At 37.6% G+C, this 15,668-nt stretch overlaps 2 protein-coding genes across 11 annotated transcripts in view; one reads left to right on the plus strand and one right to left on the minus strand.

Moving 5' to 3' along the window:
- The window catches only part of LOC121328645 (ubiquitin carboxyl-terminal hydrolase 19-like), a 45,843-nt gene extending 36,776 nt beyond the window's left edge, over nt 1-9,067 (minus strand). For 5 of the 9 annotated variants that reach the window (XM_041273541.1, XM_041273543.1, XM_041273542.1 and 2 more), the window contains exons 1-4: nt 8,724-9,067; nt 8,379-8,451; nt 6,221-6,492; nt 4,204-4,260 (exon numbers count right to left, since the gene is read on the minus strand). In XM_041273541.1, the coding sequence (XP_041129475.1) occupies nt 4,204-4,260; nt 6,221-6,356 (193 nt within the window). In that variant the 5' untranslated portion in view covers nt 6,357-6,492; nt 8,379-8,451; nt 8,724-9,067. The remainder of the gene's footprint in view (nt 1-4,203; nt 4,261-6,220; nt 6,493-8,378; nt 8,452-8,723) is intronic. The other 4 variants (XM_041273545.1, XM_041273544.1, XM_041273540.1 and 1 more) reach the window with 2 other exon arrangements.
- Nucleotides 9,068-9,868: 801 nt separating this feature from the next.
- LOC121328435 (trafficking protein particle complex subunit 6B) lies at nt 9,869-15,145 on the plus strand. Of its 2 annotated transcripts, XM_041273086.1 has the most exons (7): nt 9,869-9,947; nt 10,280-10,386; nt 11,181-11,248; nt 11,742-11,859; nt 12,294-12,377; nt 13,671-13,764; nt 14,957-15,145. In XM_041273086.1, the coding sequence occupies exons 2-7, from the start codon at nt 10,306-10,308 to the stop codon at nt 14,986-14,988; spliced, it is 477 nt and encodes a 158-aa protein (XP_041129020.1). In that variant the 5' UTR covers nt 9,869-9,947; nt 10,280-10,305; the 3' UTR covers nt 14,989-15,145. The 2 variants fall into 2 exon arrangements, with proteins under 2 accessions (XP_041129020.1, XP_041129019.1); XM_041273085.1 differs by lacking the exon at nt 9,869-9,947 and having other exon boundaries at nt 9,954-10,386.
- The last annotated feature ends 523 nt before the right edge of the window (nt 15,146-15,668 follow it).

Genomic DNA, 15,668 nt, shown 5'->3' on the forward strand with positions numbered 1-15,668 from the left:
TTTGTAACCCTTTCTAGACTGATGAGCATCAATAACTGTTTTTCTGAGGTCCTCAGATTTCTTTTGATCATGGCATGACATGTTTCCACACACATTTATGGTGAAGACCAAACTCACAAAGTTTCTGATCTTTATATAGGATGGGGCCTCCCAAACTCACCTCTGAAGACCTACCTAATTATTTAAATGCCTGATTCTAATTATTCCCTTAATTGAGCTGATAAAACCAGGGGTTCACTTTTTTTCATACCCTGAATCTTAATTACACATTGTTTGTCTAATTCATACATAATTTTGTTTCAGAAGACATGGAATTGGTTAATATAAACCCTATTGGATATTTAAGAAAAGACTGGTTTTAATTAAAGGCGGCTATCATGGAAAAACTATGGAATTTCCATAATTACCACTGGGGTTCGCAAACTTTTTCTAGGCACTGTACATATAAACAGAGAATATTTTCTTTGTTTTATAAATACAAACAGTAGACCACTCTCATGACAGAGACAGGATTCTAAGCACTGTTTGTTGCCTTCAGCTACGTGTGTTTTAATAGTTTCTGCATTCCAATAACAATAGCATCGCCGTATCTTTTAAGCGAAGATTCTTGAAAAACTGTACATCCGTGTGTATATGATTGTTTGGGTTTTTTTTTTTTTTCTCAGCAGCTTTTCACAAACAGTACATCTTCCCGTCTCGATAAGCCACGGGTATTTCATCCCCCATTCAAAATTATAATAAATTATTTTTTGTTTGCTTTTTTGTGCATTACTACAACTTGCAACTGCTTCGGTCACTGTAGTCAGAAGTAGATGGCTGAGATGCAGATGAGCAATCTTATTCATGAGAATCCCTTGAAGATGCTGACTGCTTAGCAAAAAATCTTCTGATTGGTAACTGACTTGCTGTCAGTGTACACTCTGCACTAGGTATTCATTTTTATGCTTAAAAAATAATCTGCCAGAGCGTCCCTGTTAAACTAGTACGTAAAACAACAGAAGCACAACATTAAACCAGCCAACTGCAAAAATGAAATGCAAGTTAAAAGTAGGATTGAGGATGAACAATTCATATAATTTAGCAACTCTGTCTGAAATCAAATTAAAAAGGGACCATAATTAGGCTCAGGCAAGATATGAAGGTAAAAACAAAAATTGTTTTGCAATTAACAGCTTTTTCTGAGTTTAATTATCAAATAGAATCAGCTAAATATGTCAGCTGATTAAAAATAAAACCCCAAAACTTCCAAGCCCTACTTGTGTGTGTGTTTGCACTGGTTTTATTTCTTATAAATATGGACCTCTGTTAATATGGGGCATAACACATTTTAAAATAAAATACAGTGCATAGTGGGATATTATCATATTAATTTGCAATGTTCATTGCACTGCTAGGAACTGTAAGCAAACTACTGATAGTATTAGAGTGTGTATGTATTATGCCCGACTAAACATGAAATGCGTACTTCATTGTGGACGCTAGAGTTTGAGCTGGAGTCATTAGAATGTTTTTGAGTACAGTTCAAGATCAGTTATGTAGTGTGGACAGGGCCTAAAAGTAAATACAACTTATTTGGCTTTGCCAGCAATAATATGAGGCTTACCGCTGCCACCTACAGGACTGAAGTGTACCTTAATCAATTCTGTTATCTCTCCACAGCAATCTTAACTCAGAAAACAAACAAAAGGCAGTTAACAGATACACAGGACATTGTTACTGGAAGCCGAGACCAAAACAAACAAAAAAAAAAACCCACTGAATTCAGAAACCTACCTTAAACCTTCGAGATCAGGAGAATGAACCAGTTGTTAATTGTTTGTAACATAAATTCCCTGCCAGTTATTGACAAAATAGTGCATTCATTATCATGAAAACGTAAATTACCATGAACAAAACTGATCGTATATACAGTACATGCAAAAAGTAAGTGTGACAAACCTCCACTTCTTCCAGTAAACAATAATGTAACCACATTTTATTACAACTGGAGAGGGGTTCTCTATTTATATACAGTACTGTGCAAAAGTTTTAGGAGGGTGTGAAAAAATGCTTTAAAGTAAGAATGCTTTCAAAAAGACACATGTTAATAGATTATATTTATCAATTAACAAAATGCAAAGTGAGTGAACGGAAGAAAGATCTAAATCAAATCCATATTTGGTGTGACCACCCTTTGCCTTCAAAACAGCATCAATTCTTCTAGGTACACTTGCACACGGTTTTTGAAGGAACTCGGCAGATAGGTTGGCCCAAACATCTTGGAGAACTAACCAGTTCTTCTGTGGATTTAGGCAGCCTCAGTTGCTTCTCTCTCTTCATGTAATCCCAGACAAACTCGATGTTGAGATCAGGGCTCTGTGGGGGCCGTACCATCACTTCCAGGACTCCTTGTTCTTCTTTATGCTAAAGATAGTTCTTAATGACTTTCACTGTATGTTTGAGGTCGTTGTCATGCTGCAGAATAAATTTGGGGCCAATCACATGCCTCCCTGATGGTATTGCATGATGGATAAGTATCTGCCTGTACTTCTCAGCATTGAGGAGACAACTAATTCTGACCAAATCCCCAACTCCATTTGCAGAAATGCAGCCTCAAACTTGCAAGGAACCTCCACCATGCTTCACTGTTGCCTGCAGACACTCATTCGTGTACCACTGTCCAACCCTTCGGCGAACAAACTGCCTTCTGCTACAGCCAAATATTTCAAATTTTGACTCATCAGTCCAGAGCACCTGCTGCCATTTTTCTGCACCCCAGATCCTGTGTTTTTGTGCACAGTTGAGTCGCTTGGCCTTGTTTCCACGTCGGAGGCATGGCTTTTTGGCCGTGAGTCTTCCATGAAGGCCACTTCTGACCAGACTTCTCCGGACAGTAGATGGGTGTACCAGGGTCCCACTGTTTTCTGCCAATTCTGAGCTGATGGCACTGCTGGACATCTTCCGATTGCAAAGGGAAGTAAGCAAGATGTGTCTCATCTGCTGCAGTAAGTTTCCTTGGCCGACCACTGCGTCTACGGTCCTCAACGTTGCCCGTTTCTTTGTGCTTCTTCAAAAGAGCTTGGACAGCACACCTGGAAATCCCTGTCTGCCTTGAAATTTCTGCCTGGGAGAGACCTTGCTGATGCAGTATAACTACCTTGTGTCTTGTTGCTGTGCTCAGTCTTGCCATGGTGTATGACTTTTGACAGTAAACTGTCTTCAGCAACCTCACCTTGTTAGCCGAGTTTGGCTGTTCCTCATCCAGTTTTATTCCTCCTACACAGCTGTTTCTGTTTCAGTTAATGATTATGTTTCAACCTACATATTGAATTGATTATCATTAGCACCTGTTTGGTATAATTGTTTAATCGTACACCTGACTATATGCCTACAAAATCCCTGACTTTGTGCAAGTGTACCTAGAAGAATTGATGCTGTTTTGAAGGCAAAGGGTGGTCACACCAAATATGGATTTGATTCAGATTTTTCTTCTGTTCACTCACTTTGCATTTAGTTAATTGATAAATATAATCTATTAACATGTCTATTTTTGAAAGCATTCTTACTTTACAGCATTTTTTCACACCTGCCTAAAACTTTTGCACAGTACTGTATAAAACTTTATGAAGTGTGACATTCTGGGGCCTCTCCAGCAGGGCATAGTATCTGCAATCTTGAAAGCGTACTCGCAATACAAAACACTGATGCACAGGCATTGGCTGGCTCAGACCAGCTGCCCCATGCCGAACAGCAAGGTGGAACAGAACAAAGGATACCAGACATAGAAACAAATTAAAAACAAAATCAAAAATAAGATAGTGATGCCCTTTTTTCATTTACAGATGTTGCTTAGCCTCCAAGTTTAGTATTATAGTAAAACCTTATGCACTAAGGGCCACTCCACAATTAAGACTGCATTTTCTAATTTGTTCATTCACCTTCGATGCTGGATCATCTTCACTTGGGTGTTTTCTCTCTATCGGTGTGTAAATAAGCCGATTGCTCATTATGTTGAATAAGCAATCCTTCAATTATTTCTATTAGATACACTTAGTATGCGGCTAGTATTCTCCACAGCAATTGAAAAAAAATAAAAACACACACAGCTTGAGTTTAGTGCAAATCTACCCAAGAATATGCATGTGAAGAATTGAAGTCCACACCATCAAAAGTGCACTAGAAACACCAATCCATGCAAAAACTGCACTCTGTCTTATAACTTACCATCAATATCTGTATCCTCACTTAATTCCTCTGATAAATCCTGAGAGTGAGGTAGCTCTAACAACCAAGAAAGGTAAATAAGGCAGCTTATTTAAGTTACAAAACAATTGTCGGAGTAAAATCATGTTTTGAGTTATCCGCAAAGGGTGGTTGTAGTCAAGCAATACCAAATAGGGACTTATTAGAATAGTGACCAGCGCAGATGTCCTTTTAAAAATATCCACCAGAATAACCTAATACTACTCTACAATAACCTACACACCACTCTCAATTCATATTTAAAAAAAAAATATGCAAAACAAATCTATCATATTGCACCATTCTAACTGTACGATTTCTTTGTTTTGACTGCAGACTGTATCAGTTTTTTTAATAGGTAGAAGGCAGAAAATGGGTATCAGAGAGACATAAAGACTAGGACAAAAGAAAATATCCGATCCACCTTTGGGAAACTTTATGTACATAAATGTACTGCAACTTCACCCTATTTCTTTGCTTCAAGCAGAGGCATCAGAGGATAATTTAAAGGGCAAGGTAACCTTCCCCCCCTCCCCACCCTTTTCTTAAGGATATTTTTCTTGCAACTCTTTCAGATCTACACAGATTTCAAGAAAATATTAAAATCAAGGAATGTGTGTGTAACGATTTGTATTTATTTTTCAAAATAAGACATCAAAACGTTGATTTCACCTAAGTTAACATTAGGTAGTCAAAGATCAGTGCTAGTCGGGGTCTGTGAACCCAGCCAATCAACTAAACTATTTAACTAGTTGACTGGAAGTGACAGAGTGTTTGATGTTATCTGAGGACCTCCGAGATTTCAAGCCATGTGGCAGGATACTTTGTATTATAAGTCTTCTCTAGAGTGCTGTCTTTCCTAAACCAGAAGATCCCAAGTTTAAAACAAAGGATCAAGCGAGTAAACTATAGAAACATGATAGAACTAACAACTAACAGTAAATAATATGAAACTTAAGTACACAATGTTAACAAAATAATTCCAGTAAATCTATAGCCATAACTTGATAGGTCTCACATTTCATATAAATACTGTGCATATTATGGTAAACAATGTATTTTATTTTGTGAATAGTATTTTTTCAAAGCTATTGGTGAAGAAAATGCATCTATTTGACCTCTATTTCATTTGACCTCTATTTCAAGAGCTTGCATAACAAAATGTGGTTAAATGATGAAGACATGTCAGGTAACAGTGGTTGGTTACTGGGAAGGCAAGCCAAAATGCAAAGCTTCTGGGATCTTGCAAAATAAAAATAACTTTTTCTTGCAATACATATTTTTAAAAATATATGCTTAAGAACTGAGGAAAAGTAAGGCAACAAATTAATTTTATGACGCCCAGTTTAATTACATACCAGTTAATCCGGATTTGCAACTTTCACGTTAAAAACCACAAACTCAAAGCTGTTTGCATTAAATAATAAACACTATTTCAAACTGTTGAGTTAATGCTATTGTTTGTACTGAATAATAAATACAGTACTTGGGCAGCACCAGTCTTGCTTGTGTGTTTCTCAGGGCCATTTTATAAGCAGCAACCTGTAATGTGTTGTTTTTTTATTATTCTTGTTTACCTAGCTAATATAGTACATTTTTCCAAACACAAACTATTATATCAGCACCAGTACACATGTACCAGTTGTACACCTTTATTTCTATCTACAAGGCTAAAAAGTTATTAATGCTAACAAATAAAAAAGACAAACGCAACATGCAACAGCCCTTAGTTCTCTCTCTTTATAATGGGGTGGGGGTGCTTGAAATAAGCATCTACAGTTGTTTACTTCAACAGTTATACAAACAGCAGCAGGAAACTATTATTTAACCAAAACACAATGTAAACCACGTTAAAAGCATATGACATATTGCACGTTGCTCCATATCCAAAAGCAACACACCAGGATACCTGTGAATTATCTGGTCAATACTATACCCCAGGAGAGAACCCAGAGAATCAGTTCTGTAGTAAAATAAACTGTCTTGTTGGGTTTCATACCTTTTCTTGCCTCTCTGCTGGCAGCTCGCTTTGCATCTTTGCTCTCCTGGTTTGCCTTGTCTTTCTGCTTCTTTTCGCTTGAAGTGTCCTCCAGGCCACGTCTTCTGCGCCCCCCAGCCTCAGCGGTGCTGGCCATCTTGAGCCGCTTGGTGGTCACGGACTGTCCGCTGCAACCGCTGATCGCGTCTGGGTCAGAGGTTTGTCGCTTTCTACCTGACACGGCTATTTTGGCGACTTTGAATAGCAGAACTCTCCCACAAGGAATGAAGGGCCTGAACAAAAAGGGGGACAGGGATACAATTATAAAATGGCAACAAACCAAAGCAACATTGGAGCCACATCCAGTTCATCCAAGCTGGCACAAAGTAGGGGTCATTTAACAGGGCAGTTTTCGAAAACAATAAACCTGTAACAGAAAACATCACTTCCATACCAGCAAACCGCTTAACTTTATTAAGTAGAATTTTTTATTTATTTATTTATTTATTAAACCAAATTCCAACCAAAATAATGTTTCAAATTGCATAAAAACATTTTTTTTGTTCTTTCGTTATTTTGTATAAAGGGTGGTCTTGCCCCACACCATTCTTATCTAAATGTTTGATTTTGTTTGTTTCCAAGGGCAATCATCCCATGGAAAAATGATTTATGTAGTAGATACCTTATCAGAGAGGTTTTTTTTAGGTTAATGTTATATGACAGCGGGTTTTCAACCATGGTCTTCAAGTTTGAGATTAAGTGGACAGTTAAAACCGGCCATTACCCTACAGCTACCTAAAAAAGAGCAAACTATTTTAAGGTCCTGTATGTAAATGCTTAAATGTGACATAAGCCCCTTTCACACTGGCATGACCAGCCCGGTTCAGAACCTACCCTGGCAAGACCCAGTGTCATGCAAGCTGGGTACGCGACTTCACACTGCTTGTGATAAAGCAGGGTTGACCTGGGTGGCAGACGCAAGTAAACAATATGTGTATCAATGCCCCGGAAACAGCTGGTTACAGATGCTTCCATCCAATCTTTTCTGGATTGAACTGTCGGCCCAAATGTTGATTAGAGCAAATGTTTCTTCATCCCTGCTGCAATCTGGCTCATGGTGTGTTTCAAGCAACAAAAATACGGCTAAACAGAATAAACAGAAATGCTCCTTGCAAAAGTGAAACATTCACGCAGACGTGGCTGTTTGTTATTTCGTCGGCAGTCAGGCATTTTGTCTCGCTCAACCTGGGTCAAAGCGTGTAGCTCCACATCTTGAGGTGGGTCAGTGAGACCGGGTCAACCCGAGTACGACCCAGGTAAGTGGTTTCATACTATGCAGGATTGTGACCCAGGTAGGTGTGCCACTGTGAAAGGGGCTCTAGCACGCACTGCAATATTATGTAATGCATGTAACACCAAAGGCCTGGTGGTCCCATGGTTAAAGAAAAGGACTTAAAACCAGGAGGTGCATGGTTCTAATCCCCATTCAACCACTGACTGTGTGTGACCCTGAGTTAATAACTTAACCTCCTTGTGCTTCCTCCTTCAGACAAGATGTAAAACTGAGAACCTATTGTAAGTGACTGTAGCAGTTACTGATGCACGGTTCATCCCTAGTCTCTGGAAGTCGCTTTGGTTACAAGCCTCTGCTAAATGACCAATTAATAATAACAACATCCCGGAGACATAGAGGAAACCAGATGTACAGTATAATTTGACATTTTTTAATCAAACGTCAAAGGCTGTCAAACAATGATTGCTAATTGGACGTCACAATTCTGCAATGTCAGTACATTTCCAGCTGTACTGCACTGTATTAGAGTATGGCTCGTGCATATCTCCTTTAACTGGCTTTCCATAATCTGTGACGTGAAACCCAGAGCTGTATGTGTTTTCAAGACTATCTGCGGCCTGACATTATATACATGATCACCACTGTGTGTTTTTATCACATAAACTCGACATGTACATTGACAAATTGAAATACTTATTCTATGCTGATGAGACTACGATGCATTGCTTTAAAAAATGGAATACAAAAAAACAAAAGCGTGAATTGTTTTCAAAATTGAGGTATTCAAAAAAACGTTCCACTCGATCAGTGTTTTTTGAGTTCATTTATGCAACTTGTTCTACTAAACGTGGTATATGATAGTCGAAAAGGCTGAATTTATTTCACCTGTCAAGTCAGGATTCAGTATATGCTACAGCAGCATCGAAACTACCACAGGTTGCACATGTTCAAAATATACCTAAAAAAAAAAAGAAAAAAAAACAGTGAGTGGAAACGTTTCTTATATAAACAATATCGAAAAAGACAATTCGCTTTTTCTTTACAATTAATGTTTGCTTATTTTTTGTGATACAACTTTGTTTAATATAGTTTAACCGCAGAGAACTACTCAGTGTCATGGATAAACAAATGTGGCTGGACAAATGTTAATGTTGTTAGTCGGCACATTTATATTATTTTGTAGAAATATAAATCTTACAATAAAATGAAAATTAAGTTGCCACAACTCACAGAGTTTAAAATAAGAAAGCCACGGTTCCCGTTTGCCGGTAGCCGATGAGTCCCGTTTATTCCAGACCGATGCTTCGGGAGCAGGCAGCGGGCCTCTCTCTCTTCTGTCCCTGCCAGACACAGCGGCTCTCTCTCTATGCCGGTTTACTAGAAAGTTCTAACCAGGGCCCATTCTGTCAAAACCTCGGTATCACTTTAACCTGATATCGGGGTACGGAAAGGGCATTTTTGGGGTTTAAACCCACCTTCTCTGTCTGTTTTTCACCGGCCTCCGCGCGGTCACTCAATACTTTGTTTGGGAACAAAAACAGATGAAACCGAAACACTCACACACCAACTACTTCCTGAAATGAACATACTGAGATTCCCCAACCACGTGACGAAGGAGTATTATCGCCTTTTTTCACATGCTCGTCCAATCTGTTTGAGAGTTTTTTCTTTATACTATGTTATGGGGTTTATTATTATTATTATTATTATTATTATTATTATTATTATTATTATTATTATTATTATCATCAATTGCTTTTTCTTTTCTTGATATCATCTTTCCAGTCTTCTGCTGTCACTAAAACTGGACAGTAAACAGTAAAGAAAACTTAGTTATATCGGTATCAGCTATTAAAACAACATGCTATTAACACTTTAACCCCGTCCGTTGTGTTACATTGTAGCGCATTATACAGTTTTTTTTCTTGCTCACGACGGAAGTGTAGCAGCTCTGACCACTATACACCGGTGGTGACTGCTGGAATACACTATAACAAAATGAATGAAACTGTCAACCTTGGCTTTGCTAGACATTTATGTCTAACAATCCCTAACAATCTTTGCACTTGGTAAGCAATGTCAAGCATGGTAATCCCCAGATAATACATGTGGTACAACACGCTGAACACCACAGAAAACCAGTTAAGAACAGTACATTTCTGTACTGCACAGCATGGAAACAACACAATTACAATGCAAATTATGATTCATAGTAACCATGTAAGCCCACAATATTCAGGAATCTAATACTTACTGTATGTGCGGTGGATAGTTAAATTGTAACTATTTCACATTTAAAACATGCATTATATATTTGACCTTATATTACTTTTAATCCTGCAGTACATATCAATTAAAACATTCACCAGGCATAGTTGAAGACAGCTGTCACACGAAACTCAAGGACCCCGTGGTGTACAGTATTATCATGACATAATCTTACAGGGTTGGCATGTAAGCATAGTCTGTGTATACCATAGCAGTATTTTTTGTATCTGATTAGTTGTCATCGTATAGAAGGTTATTTTTTTGTTTGTTTTTGTTGTTTTTTTTTTTATTTATTTTAAGAGTCGGTCAATTTTATTTTAATTAAATATATCAAAATCGATTTTAATAGATGCACGTAACACGAACTGTTTTATTTTAGACAATATATGTGGTTCTCTGTATATACAGTACTGCGATACTGCACTGTATCCCGTCACCAGAGAAAGCGGACGTTTAAATGTATTTTGTAATTTTACATTTGATCTTTATTGCTATAAAACATTCCTAACTCATTTTAGCTGAGAAACGCGAGGTTTGGAACAGGATGGCGGATGAAGCTCTCTTTCAGTTCCTTCATAACGAACTGATACAATATGTGTACAGGTCAGCTGAACAGGGGGAAATGGTAAGATATGCGCGATTCTGTCGTTCAAAACATTTTAAACACAAAATACTTTTTTTTTTTCATATATTTGTAGTGGTTGTTATCTGGTAAGATCGTTTTTAAATATGACTATACTAATAGTAACAACAATGCTTATTTATCTTAATTATAAATCCTACTGCTGCAGGGAGAAACAGGAGAGTGAGGTAGCAGCATGTGTGGACATTCCTGGCCTGTCAACAAAGCCTGCACAGAAAGAAAAACTGTGGAAAGTTGTCATTCTCAGACACTGCAGCTACTAGTGATTATTGTTTTTGCAGGGTGCAATATATGCCCCGGCTACAGTCGTTCTTCTTTACAGAAAATGCATATCAAATTGGGGTACCGTTCTCCTGAGAGATGGGTTGCGCGTTAAAATCATTTGCACATATGTGAATAGTGGACCGTTTACAGGGTTCTCCCCAGGCTGTTTCAGCTGGACGGGCTAACAGGCTAACTGACTGTCGCCGCCTAGCTGAACAACCCAGTTCAGTCAGTCTTGCGGATGCTGCTGTGCCTTTACGAACGATAAAGGTTTCCGCGGCTAGCAGACTAGATCACTTGCACGCACTGGTTGAAGAAAAAACAAACAAACAAACAAACAAAAAACCTTCGAACCATACCATGTCGTGTTACGTCTTGACATTACATTTAACCAATCAGAGAGTTGAAGGGGTGGGCTGTTCGTTCTAAGCATTTCTAGTGGCTGGAACGTTAAAATGACTGCTAAAAAAATTTGCATGCATGCTTGCACACTCAATTTGTGTATCTTGCAGGAGAATGGAAGGTGTATTACCAGATTGGAAAACATGGGTTTCAGAGTTGGACAAGGATTAATAGAAAGGTAGGTGGTTTAAATACAGAGTTTTCATTGGAGAGAGTTCATCCTGATGCATCAGCTTAACAGAGTTATTTCAAGAGGACCTCTCAGGCGTCAAACTGAATAATTGGTTACAGCAATTATCCTTTCACCTACAGTGCAATACTGTACACACAAAGAAAAAGTACTAAGATAGTGACCTGTAGTGACCCATAAGTGGCCAAACGGTTATACTATTATAGGGTAGATCCTATCTCTACAACTTAATGACATTTGAGATGCTGGACTCTTCACAAACTTTTTTAATTTTTTTTTTTATTTAAATACGTTTTTGGTTTTCACAAAACACTCCTGATGTTAAAACTAACTAGCTAAACTAACTAAAACTAACTAACTAGTTTTATAAATGCCAAACTTTAATTAATCAAAAATACTTTCACTCATGTCCTATTTATGAAGATCTGATTTTCAAGAAAAAAGCTGTAACTAAACTCTTTCTTCATGTGTTTTTCTTAAGGTTCACTAAAGACACAGCGCGTTTCAAAGATGAGTTGGATGTAATGAAGTTCATCTGTAAAGACTTCTGGACCAGTGTTTTTAAAAAGCAAATTGATAACTTAAGGACAAACCATCAGGTGACTGTTCCTTGAATGGGTGAATTTCATTTTCTACTAAATTGATCTGAAATGATAAAGTACTGCATTTGTAACAACACTTAAAAGCTGAATGGTTTGTCAGCGTGACTGGCGACTGATTTGATTTTAGTTTATCCTGCTAGGATAAGCCATGGCAGTTGTATTATTATACAGTACCAGGAATCACCCTATTTCAGGGCTAATCCAAGAATAACTTTGTGCAATTTAGAGAGATTTCCTGGTGCTATAAAATGCCCTGGCAATCAAAAGAGCTAGTCAAAGTAACATGTGCTTTGTTATTACCAACAGTGGTGAAATCATGCATACAATATATAAATCAGTGCTATAAACAGTGCCTGGTTTCTGTATAATCTTTATAATATGTAAAGAGAAATAATAACAAAAATGGTATATTCTTTCTTTTAATTCTGTAGGGTATTTATGTGCTTCAGGATAACAAGTTCAGACTGTTGGCACAGATGTCTGGAGGGAAGCAGTATTTAGAACATGCACCTAAGGTGAGCGGAAAGTAACAACAAAAATGAAGTTTGTAAGGCTTCCTTTACGTCAGAGTAGAAGAGACAGTCATTTGCTGTATCGAGTTTTATTATAGTCCTAAGTCTAAACCCAGCTGAAGCAATGGGTTTATAGCAGACTTGAATGTACTATGCAGGATGGTGTCATAGAAGGCTTAGATTGTAATGGCTTGCTCTAGGAAACAAAATAAAACTAAAGATATATACAACTTTGTAATGACATAAATATTACACTAGAGAAACGAATTGATATAGTTTGTTTGTGTGTGCAAATAATCTGCATGTAACGCATTTTAAAGTTAAAACTAAATATGGGATGTATGAAATTGTAAAACAAAAAATATTATATATTTTATGCGTTAAATATAGAATATTCAGATGTTTCAAAGACAAGTTGCTGCTGCATCCAGGTACCAAACTCCTTCCAGTGCGTTAGCTGCAACCAGACCATGTGACCCACTGGATCTGTTTAGCTGGAGCTTTAGATATATTGCAGGCTTTATATTTGATTTTTGTTTTATTTGGATACAATTTTAGGTCCTTAGGCAAAAAACCCTTCCTTCTTTTAAAGTAGTTACTTATTTTCCTTTGTTCTCTTTATAGTGTGTAGGGCTATTCCAGTTTTAGTTGATGAGGGTTAGGTTACCAGGGTAGAAGGATAAGCCCTTTGTGAGTATTCACATCATTGAAAAATATAGGGGTGTTGCCTGGAGGTTCTTCTGTCAGGTTGGAGACCATTGGAGCTACAATTTTTATTTTCCCCAAAGAAATGTGAGTGATTTTGGATCTTTGTTTTATAACTCTTGCAAAAATCTGTTATACAATGTGTTTGCTTGAAGAATCTATTTACTGACCTAAGAGGTTTGTCATTAGTTTATGGTTTTTATCTTTTTATCACACTGGCATTAGGCATCAAGATAAACACACAGAATGCAGCCTTTTCATATATAGTAGATCCTATCATGTGTGATCATATCTAAATTCAGCTCTTGGCAGGTCAGAGTATTCAGTTGCAGATTAAAAAAAAAAAAAAAGAAAAGATGGTGCATAAAACAAACTGCCCAGTTTAGCCATGTTTAATACCCGAAAACAAGGAAGCAAGATGTTAATATAATTAATGTACCATTAAATTAATAGTTTAATAAATGAGCTGAGATTTAAAACTAGGATACCTTGAATCACAGTCCACAGTTGTAACTTCCCATTAATTAGATATCCAGAATGATAAAAGTGCTGTGTTTCCACTGGGAATTACCATACATCTCTCTTTACCAGTATTTAGCATTTAGCTGTGGGCTGGTGAGAGGCGGGCTGTCAAACCTCGGGGTCAAGAGTATCGTGACAGCAGAAGTTTCAGCAATGCCTGCATGTAAGTGTTTATTTATATATGCATGAAATCTACTTCATGGTCTGTTTTACTCCAAAATATATTCTACACATGTCCTTCCGCACACTTTTTACTTTAAAAAAGGCAGACCATGCAGACAACCGAATTTATATCTCTCAATAGCAACTTTAGGTGTAGGGGCTCAAGTTGTAGCCATTGATCAACAAACATTGAAACCACGAGAATGCTAGTGACTTAATTTACAATCCCATTTTCACGTGATTGAGCATTTTTTATTAAATAAGTAGTTTAGTTTTCCAGGCTTTATTTCCACTTTGAATCTGGTAAAGTCCATTTAACCTTTCACCACACTCTAGATTCAGTCCCTGTGCAGCAGGTATTAGGAACCCACCTGAAACATGGAACACGAAATGTCCTTTTCGGCACAGTAGGGTCCTAATACTTGTTACACAAAAGTGAAAAATACCATATCCACGAATTATACACAATAAACACACATTGAAACCATGTGATTGCCATTGAATTAATTTTTTAAAAAAACAAAGAGAGCACATCATTAAGGTAATGTGAATAAGGTCAAAATGGTCTTCAACCAATTCTAAGAGAAAATTAAATGTGGAAATTAAACACACATCTACAGAAAATTAATAAGGACCAAGATAGTTGTGCTCCGTAACAGTTTATGCTGTTTTAATGACTACTAGTTTGTGTTAAGTTATTGCCACTGTCTATTGACAAGAAGTATTTTAAAAGATAATAATCTCATGCACTCCCCAATACATTGAACAAAATAAATAATACTAATCTGAAACTGCTGCACACACTGCTTCTTTAGAGGAGCAAGTTACACACTTCGAATTTGCCAAACGTCTGCTGTCCATTCACTTGAGACACTCTGCTGCAGTGTAGGGAGCACGTGCTGGTTGTGAACCTGAGCAGACATAGACAGAAGAAACAGGCAGCTGCTCCGGCTCCTTTTCTGTCTCCCTGCACAGCTGTCTCTGCAGCGGGCTTTCGGGACACAACAGGGACACTGCAAATGCATACTGTTTTGCATTGCCATATTGTTATAGCAAAACTATTAAAGTACTGCTACTCGAGCAGCAGTGGACAATGGTGGAGATTAAAGAAATGCCAGCAGTTTGCAGAAAACAAGAAGGAGGGGTGCAAATTGTTCCAGTTGATAGTTATTATATTTTTTTTGTCTTTACAGGTAAATTTCAAATTATGATACAGAAGATGTAGACTCACACCACTGAAAGAAAACCCATTGTGTTATCAATACCATGTAATTTAATCTCTTATCAGCTGCCATTAATACTGCTGCCAAGTATTTATCCACTTGATTAGTATCGAATAATGTATACATAAATCTGCACCAAAGCTATTAAAAGGACCATAAACAACAACTTCTTGTACGTGTTTATTTTGAGTGTGATGTCCTGGGAGCACTAAATAAGAATGCCCTGTAGTGTATGTGTAGAAGAGATGGGACAAAAATTGGAAACCACTTCAAACATGTAGACTATACTTTAAAAAAGGATGCCCCACATGTGACTGATTTATTTGTTATGCGAATTAAATCATGCACATGTACACAGAGATATATAAAAGCTGCATCTCCCTTTTGCAAGTCAGTTTTAGTAACCATGGGTAGGAAGGCATATCAAACACAATTTGATGGAGGACTGATAATGGACGATCGGTTGGCAGGTGCTTCTATATCCAGGTGTGTCCAGATTACAAGGTGTTTTTAATTACCTCCGTCCAACCCCTGTACAGTGTGGTTATAAAATCACATGCTTACGTGGAACCAATCCCTACAAGGCAATGGAACCTGTCTGTTAGAGGCACCACACAATGAGAAGCAAGATTCTGGGATTGCACACTGCCATTGGGCACACTGCAGCTGGCATCGTGCATGC

This window comes from Polyodon spathula, chromosome 16, assembly GCF_017654505.1.
Source record: "Polyodon spathula isolate WHYD16114869_AA chromosome 16, ASM1765450v1, whole genome shotgun sequence".
NCBI classification, from domain to species: domain Eukaryota; kingdom Metazoa; phylum Chordata; class Actinopteri; order Acipenseriformes; family Polyodontidae; genus Polyodon; species Polyodon spathula.

Bases quoted from the DNA above. Each gene is read 5' to 3' on its own strand.
- LOC121328435 (XM_041273086.1), top strand. From the start codon at position 10,306: ATGGCGGATGAAGCTCTCTTTCAGTTCCTTCATAACGAACTGATACAA. The intron at 11,249-11,741 runs GTAGGTGGTTTA...GTTTTTCTTAAG, and splicing joins GGACAAGGATTAATAGAAAG to GTTCACTAAAGACACAGCGC. The intron at 12,378-13,670 runs GTGAGCGGAAAG...TCTCTTTACCAG, and splicing joins ATTTAGAACATGCACCTAAG to TATTTAGCATTTAGCTGTGG.